The 17016-nt window shown below is 38.9% G+C and overlaps 1 protein-coding gene across 8 annotated transcripts; it reads left to right on the top strand.

Annotated features, from left to right (window-relative positions):
- The first annotated feature begins 1269 nt into the window (after positions 1-1269).
- On the top strand, positions 1270-15477 carry LOC141762935 (putative ATP-dependent RNA helicase an3). 8 transcript variants are annotated; one of them, XM_074627115.1, is made up of 19 exons: positions 1270-1611; positions 4937-4988; positions 5921-5977; positions 6212-6415; positions 7039-7141; positions 7550-7672; positions 8588-8687; positions 8775-8910; positions 9017-9114; positions 9348-9446; positions 9538-9698; positions 9849-9993; positions 10194-10338; positions 11179-11229; positions 13085-13266; positions 13386-13503; positions 13652-13805; positions 13910-14034; positions 14209-15477. In XM_074627115.1, the coding sequence occupies exons 1-19, from the start codon at positions 1567-1569 to the stop codon at positions 14286-14288; spliced, it is 2178 nt and encodes a 725-aa protein (XP_074483216.1). In that variant the 5' UTR covers positions 1270-1566; the 3' UTR covers positions 14289-15477. The 8 variants fall into 8 exon arrangements, with proteins under 8 accessions (XP_074483216.1, XP_074483214.1, XP_074483215.1 ...); XM_074627113.1 differs by having other exon boundaries at positions 13061-13266; XM_074627114.1 differs by having other exon boundaries at positions 5918-5977.
- The last annotated feature ends 1539 nt before the right edge of the window (positions 15478-17016 follow it).

Here is a 17016-nt window from a genome sequence, read left to right as displayed (position 1 = left end):
TATACAAGAAAGATATTTTTGGGAGGTATATGGTTGAAGAAGAGTTGTGTTAAAGGTTGGTTATATACTTTTTAACTCCGGATGTATTTGTGTGTTGGATTAAATACGATTATACTTCTTCTCACTCCTTTTCAATTTTCAAGTGTTGACAATTTATTTTTCTTATGCTTTTCATTGTATGTAAATACTACTTGTTTCTGACTGTCCACTTGTTGGTATGATCATTCTTTGTCTTTATTTGTTTACTTATTTTTTATTTTATTTTATTTTTGTATCTTACATGTTCGAAATACATTTTGAAATGAAAAAAAAAATGTTATTCTCTCCATTGACTGTATGTAAATACTACTTGTTTCTGACTGTTCACTTGTTGGTATGATCATTTTTTATTTTCTTTATTTCTTTATTTTAAATTTTGAAATGAAAAAAAACATTTTTTATTCTCTCCATTGACATACATTGTGCCATATTTTTTTTTAATGTTTTAAAAGTTCTTAAATTATTTATGGACAATTTATGCTTTTCATTGTAAACTTGGGATGCTGTTCATATATTCAACTTGGGATGTAAATAAATCTGGGATAGTTTTTATATTATATTATATTATCTATGATATATGAGTTAATAGAGGAGAAGTGAGAAAGGGGTAGGGTAATATAAGATAAGATAAGATAAGATGGACCTTTATTAATCCCCGGAGGGAAATTCAGGTGTCAAAGCAGCAACATCAGCAAACAGAGTGAATCACAGGAGAGGTAAAGGTATACAAACATTCTAAAGACAATAATAGAGATATAAAAGATACAGAGTGAGGTGAACATAGTGTGTACAGTCCGTCAATAAATAAATGTAGTATGTACAATAAATAAATAAATAAATAAATGTAATATGTACATATGTGCAGTCAGCAATAAAGTGGTATATAGGATGTATAGTGTAAAGTGAGTGTAAAGTGCGCCAGATAGTGCATGTTTAAATTTCTTAAAAGTCCTAATAGTTGTCATATGGGGGTCAGCCTTGGTTGTGGAGCCTGATGGCTACCAGCATGAAGGACTGACCCAGGCGCTTTGTGTTGTGCCGAGGAGGGATGAGTCTGTGGCTGAAGGTGCTCCTCATCATATAAGTTTTTCTTCTACCTACTCCTTTTCGGACACTATAACTCTTGTTTTGTTTGTTATTATTTTGTATCTGTTTTTATTTATTATATTCGAAATAAAGTCATTCATTTATTTCGGACTTTTATTTTGGCGCTTACCGGATGTTGTTCTCGGCTGCATCCGGTGTGACTTAACTAAGTGCATGACGAGCTTCATCTCAGCTCCAGCTAAACCTCGACACACATCAGCTGAGTTTGCATCCTCGTAGCTACAAATACAGGAATTTATCATCACGTAAAATTCAAGATTAGCATCTTACAAAGCTACATTTCGCTGTTAAAACCACTCAAGCAGCTGTCATCTTAGCCGGTAACCACGGAAACGAGAGGAGAAGATAACACATCAGAAACCCGGCTAACAAAGAGGTCCTTCTTTCAACGACAACATTTTTCCTCCATATTCAATAGTTATGAGTCATGTGGCCGTCGAAAATGTCCACGGTCTAGAGCAGCAGGTAAGCGTGAAGCTTCACTTCCATGTGTCTAACAGCGTGTGTTGATGTAAAGTGTTATAATGGTGAGGATACGTGTTAGCTTGCCGGCTAGCCGCTAACGCTAACGAGATGCTATCGAGCTAGTAGCTAGCAGCGTTGGGTGCGCATCATGTATACACCCGCGTGTGACCAGAGAGTGGCTGCGGAGGGCGGAGCGATGTGGACACACTATTGGTTCTTTAACTGGATTATAGCTATATGTGTGCTACATTATTAAAGAGATGTCCAAAAATGATTTGTTAAAACGTTAAAAAAATATGGCACAATGTATGTCAATGGAGAGAATAACATTTTTATTATTTTATTATTTATAAAATGTTTTTAAATTTATATTTTGTTATTTTAATTATTTATTTGTTTTATTCAAAATGTATTTTGAACATGTAGAATACAAATATAAAATAAAGAAAAAGAGAATGATCATACCAACAAGTGGATAGTCAGAAACAAGTAGTATTTACATACAATGAAAAGCATAAATTGTCCAAAAATGAACTGTTAAAACATAAATAAATAAAAAATATGGCATATGTATGTCAATGGAGGGAATAACATTTTTATGATTTTATTATTTATAAAATAATAAATAATATATTTTTTAATTTATATTTTGTTATTTTAATTATTTATTTGTTTTATTCAAAATGTATTTTGAACATGTAGAATACAAAAATAAAATATAAAATAAAGAAAAAGAGAATGATCATACCAACAAGTGGATAGTCAGAAACAAGTAGTATTTACATACAATGAAAAGCATAAATTGTCCAAAAATGATTTAAGAACTGTTAAAACATAAATAAATAAAAAATATGGCACAATGTATGTCAATGGAGAGATTAAAAAATGTTTTTTTCATTTCAAAATTTAAAATAAAGAAAATAAAAAATAAAGAAAAAGAGAATGATCATACCAACAAGTGAACAGTCAAGTAGTATTTACATACAATGAAAAGCATAAATTGTAATTTAAGAACTTTTAAAACATTAAAAAAAAAATATGGCACAATGTATGTCAATGGAGAGAATAAAACATGTTTTTTTCATTTCAAAATTTAAAATAAAGAAATAAAGAATGATCATACCAACAAGTGAACAGTCAGAAACAAGTAGTATTTACATACAGTCAATGGAGAGAATAACATTTTTTTTTTCATTTCAAAATGTATTTCGAACATGTAAGATACAAAAATAAAATAAAATAAAAAATAAGTAAACAAATAAAGACAAAGAATGATCATACCAACAAGTGGACAGTCAGAAACAAGTAGTATTTACATACAATGAAAAGCATAAGAAAAATAAATTGTCAACACTTGAAAATTGAAAAGGAGTGAGAAGAAGTATAAACTTATTTAATCCCACCCCTTCTCCATAAGTTAATTATTAACCAGCTTCCTTATTGAGCCATAGATATACTCTAATTAAATTTTCCTAACAATAATTATTCTAACTATAATTATTACCTTTAATCTGTGTCATACAGAAATATACATAAATAACATATACCTTGCAAAACAAACTGGGTGTTTATGAGGAAATATGGAAATCATTTAATGATTTCATAAAAAAAGTGATATTGGAGAGATATTAATTAAGATAAAAATTCACAATAGTGGTATAAACCCTCAGAAGGGAATGGATTCTTGTTTTTGAAAATCTTTTTATTTATTATTTATTTTCTATATATTTATTTTCTGTTGATGTGGGTGTGTGGGGTATGTTATGTTTGTTAAAGTAAAATCCTGTATTGAATATATTGCATAATAATGCTGATGTTTGTAAAACAAAACAAAACCCAATAAAGACATTGTTAAAAAAAGAAAGGCTTAGAAAGGGGTCGAGCTAAATGAGCAATTGGTGTCCGTCGGCTCCCCCGTGTGAACACATGCAACGCACCCATGAACTATTATCTTCACTGCGTTTGTCTTGCAGGCTTGATACAATAATAAAATGGAGGTATGCAGAGATGGTAGCTGACACACACAAACAATGCGGGTGTTTGACAGTTCACTGGCTTTCTCTCACATCATACGCAGTATTGCATAGTTTGCTTTAAAAAAAAAAAAATGCTCATTTCTTCTGCGTCACTAGCAACGTAGTGTAGCTGTGTGTCTGACTGGTCACACACTTTGGATGGCAACAGTAAAAGTACTGTATGTCCTCTGTTGTTGGTCTAATTTGCTAAATGTCTAATAGATCGTTGGATGCACATCATTTAAATTAATTGTATCATTTTTTGTGCAGGAAGGATGCAAAAAAAAGCTGCACTGGGAAGGTTTTTTTTATGGAGTAATCAATTAGTTCACTAAATGTTGCTGCAGAAGTGCATCAAGACAGAGATTCTGTTTCTAGATAGAAAACATCCAAAGTAGTTTTAGCAACTGCTCAGAGGAAAGCTGCACATCACATCTATTGCCTCTCATCACTTTGCTATCATTTGTTGTTGCAACCATTATTGTAACACCAACAAATTACAGACAAAACAACAGGTTGCAGATTACATATTGAACATTTTCACTCAGTTCTAAACCTTTATTCAACCAGGTTAATCCCATTGAGATTAAGAACCTTTTTTTTCCAAGGGAGACCTGGCCAAGACGGTCAGCAGCAAGAACACAAAGTTGAGATAAAATACAATTCACAAACACTAAAAGCACTCAAATTTGCATTAAAAGACGACTATCTAAAGCCACAACAAGGGGGCTAAAAACATTGGCATGCCATAGTCTGCTTCTAAAGCCTTTATTTTAGATTTAAAAATATTGAATGATACCAGCTCCTTGATTTTTAGGTCATTTTGGAGCAAATTCCAGGCTGAGGGTGCAGAATATGCAAAAGCCCTTTCCCCATTGGTAGTTGTTCCGCTAAGGGTACCAATAACATTCCCCCAAAAATCTAAACCTCCTGGACATTCCCATACAACGTGTAGAATTCGCTATCATTTGTTGTGATCTCAGACCAGCTGTGTGCAGACATCACCATAAGAGTCAAATATTTGTTTTAACTAGTGTGCAGAGTTGTTTAGTGCTGAAGTTATAACCATTTCTGTGTCATCTTCCTTTGAATCTGAACAGTTCAGCATGTCTAGTGTGTGTAAAGCAAAGCTTTCACATCGCTTACTCTGATGGATGAACAACAAATGCATTGCTTGCTTTAGTTTTCATGTAGACAGCAGGTTTTGGTGTCACCTGCTGCAAGAAGAAGTGTTTTCTAGACTCAAACATGTAGAACAAGGTTTGTTCTGCTGAAAATGTTTTTCTGACTATTTGTGTCTGTTTCTCCAGCTCGCTGTCCTAGACTTGAGTGCAGCAGATGGACAAGGTGGAGGCCCTAACCGTAAGCAGCCGTTGGAACTTCTCATTTTCTTTTACTCATGAATGTGCATAGACACTCACAAACCTGAACGTTTTTACCTCCAAACGTAGTAAACTATGGTAATAAGGGCGCAAACAAGGAGGTACTCCACAGAGAATAAATTGGGAAGGATAGGGAATATTCACTATGTGACAGAGATACTACAACATAAAACTCCTTTAAAAATAAAAACTAATCTGTTCACTGATAACAGCAATTTAGTGCGGTTTAAAGGTGTCATAGAGGCACGAAAAACTGGAAATATATATTGGCTTTCCATCGTTTCTAGTTTCAGATATTCACCATAGTTCAGTGGATGTTGGGGGTGCTTCAAAAGGTTTTGATAATTTAAAATCAAGTCCTTAAAGTCTAATCATTCATTGAATGATGTCGGACACTTCTCTCTCTGTCTGCAGGGCGATACATTCCTCCACATTTACGGAACAAAGACGCTTCCAAAAACTGGTGTGTAGCATCAAGTTAAAGCTGTCCTGTGGAGTTTTCTAGTAAACAAACCAAAGTTATGTTTACATTTAGTCTTACTCACCAAAAATACATTGTGTGAATCCTCGAGAGTATTTCCTTCCTCATAAAACAATTTATTTACTCTGAATATTTAGCGTTGTGAGCTAGCTGGCTGGCAGCCGCCTTCTTCCGTGCCTTTGCTGGTGCATCGCTACGTGTCTTTGCACAAATACATTACTGCTGTTGATCAGTGGAGTAGTGTGAAACCGGCGCCCGCATGCTTGTGTGCTGAAGTATGCATGCACGATACGAACAAAATGGGGACCCACTTGGAAAAACATGGCTCCATAATGCTACACGGGGTCAGAAACTCCACAGGGTACCTTTTTATTAAGTGCATTTGGTACAGATAAAAACCACAACTGAAACACTGTCCTCCTGTCCAGCAGGAAATGCCTTTGCTGCTGGTCGACCGGGTGGCTACACCATAGCGCCCGCAGCCAACTGTAAGTTCCTCTCTGAACTTCTGCTAAACTCTATTTTTGCTCCCAGTGGATACTGCTGTTCATTTTGTTGTTATACATATTCCATAACATTTCTTACTTAGCATCACTCATCCGTATGTTACCAGTATGTCTCAGTAGCGCTTTCCCAGCAGTGATGAGTAATAATCCTGCACACATGGTGTTCTTGGATACTAATTGTTATTGTTTGATTATTGTCCTTCTCTCCCTCTGCAGATGGTTGGGACGGGGGGCGCAACAACTTTGTTAATGGCTACCATGACAACCGCATGGGCGGCGGCAACACTTTCAACCGCGGCCCGCCTCGCATGGAGAGGGGTCGAGGTGGCGTCGGAGGAGGTTACCGCGGCAACAGGGGCGGAGCTTTCAACCCCATCAACCCAGCACAGCCAATGGCCTTCGGTGGCTACGAAACTAAAGGTGAGATTTGATTTTACGGCATGAAACTTAAAGGACCGTTGTGTAACAATTAGGGGGATCTATTGGCAGAAATGGAATATGATATTTCTTTAGTGTATAATCACCTGATAATAAGAATCGTTGTTTTTATTAATTTAGAAATAGACGTTTGTATCTACATAGGGAGTGTGTCCTCTCCACGGAGTACGCCATGTTGCACCGCCACGTTTCTACAGTAGCCCAGAACAGGCAAACCAAACTCTGTTAACTTTTCCTGCTTGGGCCGGAGTCGATAACGTTACTCGCTCCAGACGCCACTGCTCTCTCTCTCTCTTGCTTCTCCACTTCACTTCCCTCGTACACACACACACACACACACACTTTAAGCACTGGCTCTGCTCCAAAGGACCTACGTTACTCTTACAACAAATGGCTCTAAAGAGGGCCTTTCACGTTTTCGCGTCGACCACAGTAGCTCTCCAACTAATAGGAGATGCTTCAGTTGGTTGCATACTCCTCACCTCACCGCTAGATACTGCCAGATCCTACACATTGGACCTTTTAAAAGCCTATTTTGTCTATAGTGTAAGATCTCCATATAACATAAAACTACTCAACTACATTTGTGTTTATTCTCCTGTCAGACGCAGGCGGCTGGAACACTGCCAAAGACGCCTATGGCAGTTTTGGGAACAACCGAGGGAAGTCGGCATTCTTCAATGACAGAGGCAATGCTAACAGAGGAAGGTAAGGAGATGAGACACAGAGATAGACTGAATTACTGCTGTCACTGTCTTTGTTTTTCTTTTGTCACTGTACTGAAACAACTTCATGTTAAGGAGCCACGTTCTACATGAAAGCAAAAGGTTAACATCATGTGATCGTTTCGTGTGTGTTACGCTGTCTTGCTGTTGGATAAAAATAAACGTGTAGTGTTACTTCATATATCATAGTTGATTAATGGCTGTTGCCTGCCGGCTGCCAACAGAGGGAGCTAGAAGCAACAGTGTGAGGCAAAGTGGCCATTCCAAAAATGCAAAATGCATAGTACACAATTAAAAACTACAGTCATCTAGAGTAGTGTGATTTGTAGACTTCGTAAACCATTGTAGCAGCATCTCTCATCTCGTATCATTGTCTTTGTGTCGTGCTCAGGTTTGATCATGGTGGATTCGGTGGCGGAGGAGGAGGAGGAGGAGGAAACAGCCGCTGGGTGGAGGAGCCCAGAGAAGAAGGAGACTGGTCCAAACCAACGCCACGTAACGAACGCCTTGAACAGTGAGTCTGTGCCTTTACTTTTACTACAGGAAATGTCAGATGGTAACACTTATCTGGTTTGTACTGGAAGCAGGCATCATGATTGAAGGGTTGTAAAATCAACATTAGACAATTTATGCCTTATTTTTGAGGTTCTATTGGGTCATAGAATAACATAATGACGAGTTGGATTTTTGGAACACGCTCTTAAAAATGTCAATTGTTCATTTCAGCTAGAAACTGTGTCACCTTATCCTTCAAAGCATGTAATGTATTGTACAGTAACAAGACTCCAGTCTTACATCACAGTATTGACAGTATACCAGAAAGGAAGCGTCACTCAAACTATGTCTGTTATTGTCTTGAAAGTCAAGTGAGAATTACCAAAATCACAGGAGCTGAAACTATTCATCAATTAGTTGATCGACAGAAAATGAATTGGCAACTCTTCCCAATTGTGAGGACTTCTGCTTTTCTCTGTGTTAGATGTTGTATTTGTTTATATAGACTGTTTTACAGTTGACCGGCGTGATTACATCACGGGGTTAGCTTGAGGCAAAACAAAGGAACGATTGGAGGCAAACACAAAGCACCGAAGAGTAGCAGGCTAAAGTTACACATCGAAAATGTCATCTTGATGTGTTGCTGGGTGCCAGAATCAATATCACATCTATTTGAGATCTACAATATCGGTGAAGCGTTGTTGATTTTTCACCAATTTTTTTACATTTCATGGACCAAATGATTAATCAAGAAAATAATCGGCAAATTCGTTGATGGTGAAAATAATCACTGGTTTAAAAATCTGCCAAACACTTGAATAGCAGTGAGTGACATTCATTTAAGATCACAATAATTATACCAAGACATATTGTTTTTATTGTTGTAAATCATTGTTAAAGTGCCTGTCTGTTCTCCTGCTCTGTTCCTCTGCAGTGAGCTGTTCTCCGGCAGTAACACTGGGATTAACTTTGAGAAATACGATGACATTCCTGTTGAGGCCACAGGACAGAACTGCCCTCACCACATCGACAGTGTAAGCTGCTGTTCTTCACTACAATGTTACATGATAAATCAGCTGCATCATTTAATACATGTGTTTGATTGTGTGTGTGCTGTGTAGTTCACAGATGTGGACATGGGTGAGATTGTCATAGGTAACATTGCTCTGAGTCGCTACACCAGACCGACGCCTGTCCAGAAATACGCCATTCCTATTGTGAAGTCGAAGCGAGACCTCATGGCCTGCGCACAGACAGGTAGGACACACACAGTACCCCATATCTCTAGAAACCTCTTGAGATAATACTATGAAATGATGCTGAATGCACGTGGAGATGGACAAGGTTGGCTTTGTGTCTGTAGGTTCTGGGAAGACCGCGGCGTTCCTGCTGCCCATTCTCAGCCAGATCTACACTGATGGACCAGGAGAAGCTCTTAACGCAGCTAAAGCATCTGGACAGGTAAGAAAAAAATAATGGCACGTTTTCTAAAATGAACTAAGGCTACATCCACAGTAATAAGTTTTCATTTTAAAGCAGATAACCTTTGCTACATTCATGTCTAGACGGGCAGATTTTTTTCCCAGCTGAAACCATGGACTCCCTGCTGTGAATCCTTGACTTCACTGTGCTGAAAAAACAAAAACAAACATCGACTATTGTTAGTGAAATGTTGTGTTGTCATTGTATTACAGGATAATGGAAAGTATGGGCGTCGTAAGCACTTCCCCCTCTCACTGGTGTTGGCTCCAACCAGAGAACTGGCACTGCAGATATATGATGAGGCCAGGAAGGTATAAACACACACAAACACATAAGCATAGCATGGAATCTGGACAAACATGTATCCATGTATTTCTTCAACCTTGTCGCTCTTGTCTGTAGTTTTCCTACCGCTCCAGAGTGCGTCCCTGTGTTGTGTATGGAGGAGCAGACATCGGCCAGCAGATCAGAGATCTGGAGAGAGGATGCCACCTGCTGGTGGCCACACCCGGGAGACTGGTGGACATGATGGAGAGGGGCAAGATTGGACTGGACTACTGCATGTAAGACAGGGATAAAATTAGGGATTTCTTTCAAGGACCGGCTCAATTTAATATCACTGGTCTTTTAGAATGAGATATATTGTATAAATATTGGGTTTTATTTTTATTTTAAAGGCTATAACCTCTTCGTCTGTGTCCTCTTCACTTCAGCTACCTGGTCCTGGATGAGGCAGATCGCATGTTGGACATGGGATTTGAACCACAGATAAGACGCATTGTTGAACAAGACACCATGCCGCACAAAGGCATCCGACAAACCATGATGTTCAGCGCAACCTTTCCTAAAGAGATCCAGGTACATTTGCAGTACTCCAAATGATTTGAATAAGCTTTTGTTTTGCACTGACGTAGCTTTGAAATAAAGTTTTTTGGGGGACTACGCACATGAATGAAGTATTACTGAAAGGGAAAAGCAAAGCAAGGGCTATAAGCATTAATGTCAGTGTAAACGGCACCTGAAATGCTAAAAATGTATTATTTCTGCTCCGCCTCCAGATCCTGGCTAGGGATTTCCTAGAGGAGTACATCTTCCTGGCGGTGGGCAGAGTGGGTTCCACCTCAGAGAACATCACTCAGAAAGTTGTGTGGGTGGAGGAGAACGATAAGAGGTCTTTCCTCCTGGACCTGCTCAGTGCTACAGGTGAGACTGTCGCACAAAAATAGCCGCTCATTGCCTTCATATGTGTCCTAACACTGCAGGTTTAGAGCTACTGCTAACACACATATACACACAATGCGGTTTTATTTCCCCCAGTCCTTTTGTCATTATCATACTGTTGTCCTCCCATCTCAGCCAATACATTCCTGTGTCTCATGTTATAGGATAACTTTGGTATTTTTCAACCGTAGTTTCCCATGATTTTGTGTCTAAGTGAGTAATGTGGACAACACTTTGCGTTCTCACTCAATACTGGACCAATTTCAAAAAGTGTTGTCCCCATTAGTTACTTAGACACAAAATATATGTTGAAAAATACCAAATTTATCCTTTAAGTTCCAATAGTTAGTCACATAGTTATTTTCAGCACTTACTTTAGTGAAAAATATCTGAAATGTGATTCCAGGTAGCATGGGAAAGGGTTCAGAAAATCAGTTTTCGCTTTCTGAAACATGCTCAGAGTCCAGAAAAAGTCTGTCGGCATTAAACAAGAGTCCCTGAGCAAAACAACTCAAGGATGTTTCATCCAATTACATATTCTTTTCTTGGCCTCAAGAAGGCAATAGTGAGGATGTTCCATAAAAAAAAAAACTGTCATTCCCACTCCGCAACTTTCAACAAATATTTTACGTTCCTTCCATTTAAAGCGACACGTTTGTTGTTGGGGGAAAACAAGCCATTTTCTTCTGGTAGTAAAACACATTTTTGTGAGCTGAGGCAAACGTTGGGTACATCAGGATCATCAAACATATAGAGTTGGTTTTTCTACTGCTGATTGAGCGCAGTTGACATGTTGGTGGTTTGGTGTGGTTTTATCCAAAGTCATCCCCAGCGAGGTACAGGACAATACTGGAGACAACATAGAGAAACCTGGTAAGGTCCTCAATGGGGAAACTTATCGTATCTGTCATTTCATATTTTAAATAATTTTGCTTGCCCTTTAATGTTCTTCTCTGTGGATGGAGACTCCTTTGTTTATTCGGTTATTTTTGGTTACGTGTACCATTTCATGGGTCCGGATTGCTGAGCTTAAATCAAACATGCCTGTTGTATTTTTTTTAATTTTTGTTAGTTTTTCGTGGCATCTTTTCTGTACAGTATGTTGCTGTGGTGTCTTCATGTCAGAGCCTTGATGGAGAGAGTCTGGTTACGTTTGGAGTCTCTACAGCTAAATACTAACGTGGGCAAATGTTCACTTTATAATCAGGTAGTAATGTGCATGGAGGGAAGAACTATGACCAAACTCTTTCCATCAGTGGCTCCAGTCACAACAACACAGTGCTGCTGATACTGTTAGCTATTGTTTCTTTTAATTATTATTATTTTTTTTCCCACACTGCACTCCCTGCTGCCTGTTGCACTATTATGTTCATAGAGAAATGTAATGTGATGTGAACAATGCAAACTAATTAAGGTGCATCTTATTAAGATGTATGCATCACACCGGGGGCTGAAACAGCATTACCAGTAGACTTTTAACCTGCCAGTACCTGAAAGAGTAACTGACATGATTTAATTATACACTGAAGGAATTACATCTGTAGATTGTCAGTATGATGCAACATATGTTGTACCTACAGCTTTTTTTTTTTTTTAAATGGTTAATGAGTGAATAAGATGCAGTAAGATGATGAATTTCCAGTGTTATGTTTTGACAAAACGGATTTTTTGTGTTTGCCAGCTGCAGGAATCCAGATGTTATTATGTTTCCTGACAATAACACAAGTTTAAGCTCTGTGAAAGAATATTGAGACTTAAGGGCGTTACACACCAGCGGCATTTTTTTCATGCGATTAATTTGTACCCCAACATATTTTTTCGAACAGTTTTTTGTCTTGAATACTTTCACACAGAACGTGAATATTACGTGGCTTTTGCACCGCGAATAAAGGCATCAACCGATGTCGCTGTGCAGAACGGGTTGAGTTGCACCTATATTTATGAAACAACAACATTACAATTCAAAATAAAAGCCCTAGATATATAATATTCACAGTCGAGTATTTTGCATCGCTGTTTATTTGTCACGCTCCTGGTGTGTAAAGGCCTTTTTGTGTCAAAAACTTAGGATTGTGTCACATTAAATTGTATCAAAATGTCACAAAGCTCCTTGCAAGCTGACATCAATGTTTAGTTCAGTATAAATATTGATCGATCAGGGCCTGAAAGAACAACCAGGCAGTGCGTTTTTTGCAGTTTGCTGTGTCTTTTAATTTATATTTTGTTGGTGCTCCTGAAAAATGCGAGGCACACCGAGCGGATAAACGTGAGGCGCTTTGCAAAAGCAGCACGCAAAACGCTTCACTGTCGTTTAAAACGATTACAAAAAGCCGCCCCAGGCTGCTAAAATGCTCTGTCTGATCGAGGCCTAATTCATTAGTTACAAGTCAGATCCACAACATGACGTGAAATGGGAAGTCTGAAACTTTGCCATGTCATCCAGGTCATCAGATGTGTTTATCTCTTGGGTTCAGAGCAATGAAAGACCCGTGTGAAGTTTCATATGTGTTTAATTTTGTATAGATAATAATCTTCACTAAGAGATTATTCCTCATGATTTGGTGACTTTTCTGTATTCAAAATCTGAGGTTTGAAAACAGAAAAACCCTGCCGTTACTATTTTCTCAGCGAGTTTAAATCAGCGCCTGTGTTATAAATTGAGTGACAACCGGGATTATCAGATCACCTTAATGATTAACCTTAGGTGTCTTTTCTGTTCCTCTACCAGGCAAGGACTCGTTGACTCTGGTTTTCGTGGAGACCAAGAAAGGCGCCGACGCCTTGGAGGACTTCCTGTATCGGGAGGGCTACGCCTGCACCAGTATCCACGGCGACCGCTCCCAGAGAGACCGAGAGGAGGCCCTGAGCCAGTTCAGATCAGGAAAATGCCCCATTCTGGTGGCCACAGCGGTCAGTAAAAATAAGATTACATTTCTTCTTCTTGGCATTCAAAAACTCATAGTAGTATCACTGCATGTGAACGTTTATGTGTGTGAGTGACCTTTTCTTTCTCTTTTGTTCATACTCAGGTAGCAGCTCGCGGTCTGGACATCTCCAATGTGAAACATGTTATTAACTTTGACCTGCCCAGCGACATAGAGGAGTATGTCCACCGTATCGGACGTACAGGACGAGTCGGAAACCTGGGTAAGACTACAACTAATGTCAGTAGATGGTATTCAGTTTGTGTCACGTGTGTTACATAATTGTAAAATGAGGACATGAAGACTCTAAGCTTTTTGAGCCACACCCCACAAAAAGCTGTGACTATTACTAACTACTTTTTGACCTGTAGGACTGGCCACATCGTTCTTCAATGATAAAAATGGGAACATCACCAAGGACCTGCTGGACATCCTAGTAGAGGCCAAACAGGAAGTTCCCTCGTGGCTTGAGAGCCTGGCCTATGAACACCAGCACAAGAGCACCAACAGAGGACGCTCTAAGAGGTACACATCCACTCTGGCTCCTCTTACCTGGTAAATATTGTGTCCAAATGCAGTGAATTTCACTTTGTATTTGATGTAAACAATGTATTTGATTCTGCCGCCAGGTTCTCTGGTGGATTTGGAGCGCGTGATTATCGCCAGACGGCCGCCGGGGGCACCGCTGGAGGGTTCGGAGGACGTGGAGGTCGCAACCAGGGAGGACACGGAGCAACCCGCGGGTTCGGAGGAGGTGAGGATGTGGTCTTCTGATATAACTAGTGATGTCACGATACCAGAAATGTAGTAGTCGATACCAATACTAGTGAAATTGTAATGAATTGCAACACAACTTGAAGTTTCTTGTTACTTTTAATTCATTGGGAACACCTTTACATCGTTAACTCTTCTGTTTCCTCCCTCTCAGGTGGATTCGGTAACTTCTACACCAGCGACGGCTACGGAGGGAACTACTCGCACTCTCAAGTCGACTGGTGGGGCAACTAGGTTCCTCCTTCCCTCCTTTACTCATCCCTCTTTCTTCCTCTTCCACTCATCCTCCTTCCTTTCTCCACACCGTTGTCTGCACCCCATCCATCTCCTCCCCTTCATTAACCCCAAGAACCCACGTGCATGTTATTAAACTATTTATACTCATTTATATAGCCCTCCCTCCATCCCCCACACACTCGGATCTTTTAATTCTTTTCTCGTTCTTCCCATCTCCAACCTTCGTCTTTACGGTCCCCCATCTTTTTTCTTCTTTTGATTTCTTAATTTCTGGTAAATCTCACCTCTTACAATAGGCCACATTATAAAGGGATTCCTCAGTTGTAGTTGGTTATGTTTCAACACCAGCTTAGCTACCAGCTGGCAACATCCTTTAGTTTCAGTGAGGACGTTTTGAACTATTTTCCCTCTGTGGCAAGTGCTTGAAGAAAATAACCAATTGAATGAAAGTTCTAGGTGTTCCTTTAACCCCCTAAGATTAGATGGACATTTAATATTTACAGTGAGTTAGTCCTACAAAAGTAGAAGAGCAGGGGTAAATCCAGTTATTTTTTCACTTTAGATTTGAGTTTTGGCTTCATTGTGTTTTTGTCTGCATTCACCCAAAGCCAGCCAGGCGTCCTGTGTACCCTCACATGTCATCTTTGTATGTAACGCATGGCCATGTTGTAAATCACCGGCCAAAAACTTTTCTAAAATATTGCGCAGAGATAGGCAAGATGTCAAATCTGAGCAAAATATGTCTGCATATAAATTCAAAAATGGGAACAGGCTGAAGTCTCCATTTACGTGATAGATACTTAAAAGGCGGCCACAGAAACAGAAATATTTTTTTTTTCACCTTTTTAAAAACGTATTGAAGTCTTGATTTCCAGAGATCTGAGAAAGATGTCTAACAGAGACAAAAGGGACAAGGGGCGGGACAAACTGAGACGCCCAGCCAGTGGGACGCCCATTAGCAATGATGCTAGCAAACAGCATTTTCTTTGTTTGAAACAAAACATACTGGAGGATCATTTGTTTCTGTACTGTGCCTTTAAGAATTTGAACTTTGTCTCTTATTTCCGTTGTTTTAATTGCCATAATACGTACGTGGCTACAAGTATTGGCCAACTGTGACTAAAAAAAATGTGTATTTAATGTCATGTATGGGTTTAAACATGTTTTTCTTTATTTATATTTGGAAGGAAACAAACTAGGCTTGAACTAAATCAAACCTTGGCAAAAAAAAAAAAAAAAACTGCAATGAGGAAACTCAAAGCAATTCCTTATCTGTCTATTGGAGTTCAAATTCGTCAGAAGGTCTCTGATGAGCTGATTCCCAAAAGCATATTACCACTGCAACCATATTTATATATTCCTTTGATATACTCTCATCCTGAGTGACTGAAATGGGTCAAAAAAACAACAAAAGAAGTTGTATTAATAACAAAAACAAAAGCTTGTGAGCTGAGATAACAAGTGGTTTTATGCTTTTGAGAACCCGAGTCCTACTAATCGACCTATATGTCACAGCTACAGCTCTGGTTTGAGCTTGAGTTTGAGTTTCTCAAAGGCATCTTGTCACTAATTATTGAGTCACTAAATGAAAGAGCCACTGCAGCAGCAGTCATGTTACTTCTCTGGTGGTTATGAATATAGATTATGTTCCTCATAACGTACTATACAGTGGAAACAGCTTATAGCGATCTGTCCGGGTCAAATTGATCACTATAAAGTGGATGATTATTATAACAGATGTGTTGTTGTTGTGCAGCATTTCTCATGCAGATTACCATGTAATTAACGTGTATATTTATTACATGAATACAAAGTAATGAAACGGTCCGCTTCGCTATTTACTGGCTCGCTGCCAATTGTTCAGGCGTTGCCGTTTTTGGCCGGCTCTGCAGCTCCGGCGCGCATGCAGATGAATCACGCCGGAAATCACACGGTCAAAGTATAACGGGAGTAAAGCAAAAAACAAAAATTTGATTAATGTCAGTCTAACGTAGTTTTAAAATGTTTTTCCAAATGTATGAAAAGACCCAAAATGAGCACCGTAAGCGGACTACTTGATTACTATAAGCGACCTACTTAAACAGCGTTTGTATAGGAAGGATTCTTGCTTTTTGATCCATATGATCACTGTACTGAGAAGTCAAAGTCTGATGCCACTCTGATATTAGATTTACAATAACTAGTAAAACGTATCACTCTTTAACCTTCTAAGACGCCCAGTGAGCTTCACTTAAATGTTTCCAAGCGTAGCAAGAATTTCAATGTCAGTGAAAAAAGAAAACCCACTGCATGTCTGCTGCTGAAAAACAACAAATGTGATCAGTGTCTGTATCTGTCGAGCTGACTCTTTTAGTGGCACCATGCTTCTCTGGGAAACCGGGCTCCGCTTCCACCACAAACATTGAACCCCTTGTTTGCCAAAAGCTTCTTTCAAGGGGGAATACACAACTAACAAAAGAAAAAAAAGGCTTAAAGAGTTCAAAAAGTTTTCTCGCTCACTCTATCCTGGAGAGTTACATGAAGAGTCTTCTCTAAAATAAGTCATTCCAGTTTATTCGTTAGGTCTTTTTAAGATCAGGGATAAAAAGTAAAGAGCCTAACCCATGCCACAGCGGGGACAGCCGGGGCGTTCCACAGGATCTAATGCCTCAACTCCATAGCACATTTTAACCATGTCCTGTCTTCCTGTAATATGTGATCACCAAAACGGTGCATGCACCTCTTG

Source organism: Sebastes fasciatus, chromosome 24 (assembly GCF_043250625.1).
Source record: "Sebastes fasciatus isolate fSebFas1 chromosome 24, fSebFas1.pri, whole genome shotgun sequence".
NCBI lineage: Eukaryota > Metazoa > Chordata > Actinopteri > Perciformes > Sebastidae > Sebastes > Sebastes fasciatus.
The sequence above is the reverse complement of the archived record's forward strand: the minus strand, read 5'-3'. Positions and strand labels throughout refer to the sequence as shown.

Coding starts and splice junctions, on each gene's coding strand:
- LOC141762935 (XM_074627112.1), top strand. CDS start 1,567: ATGAGTCATGTGGCCGTCGAAAATGTCCACGGTCTAGAGCAGCAG. Junction 8,911..9,016: donor CATGGCCTGCGCACAGACAG/GTAGGACACACA, acceptor TTGTGTCTGTAG/GTTCTGGGAAGACCGCGGCG. Junction 9,699..9,848: donor ATTGGACTGGACTACTGCAT/GTAAGACAGGGA, acceptor TCTTCACTTCAG/CTACCTGGTCCTGGATGAGG.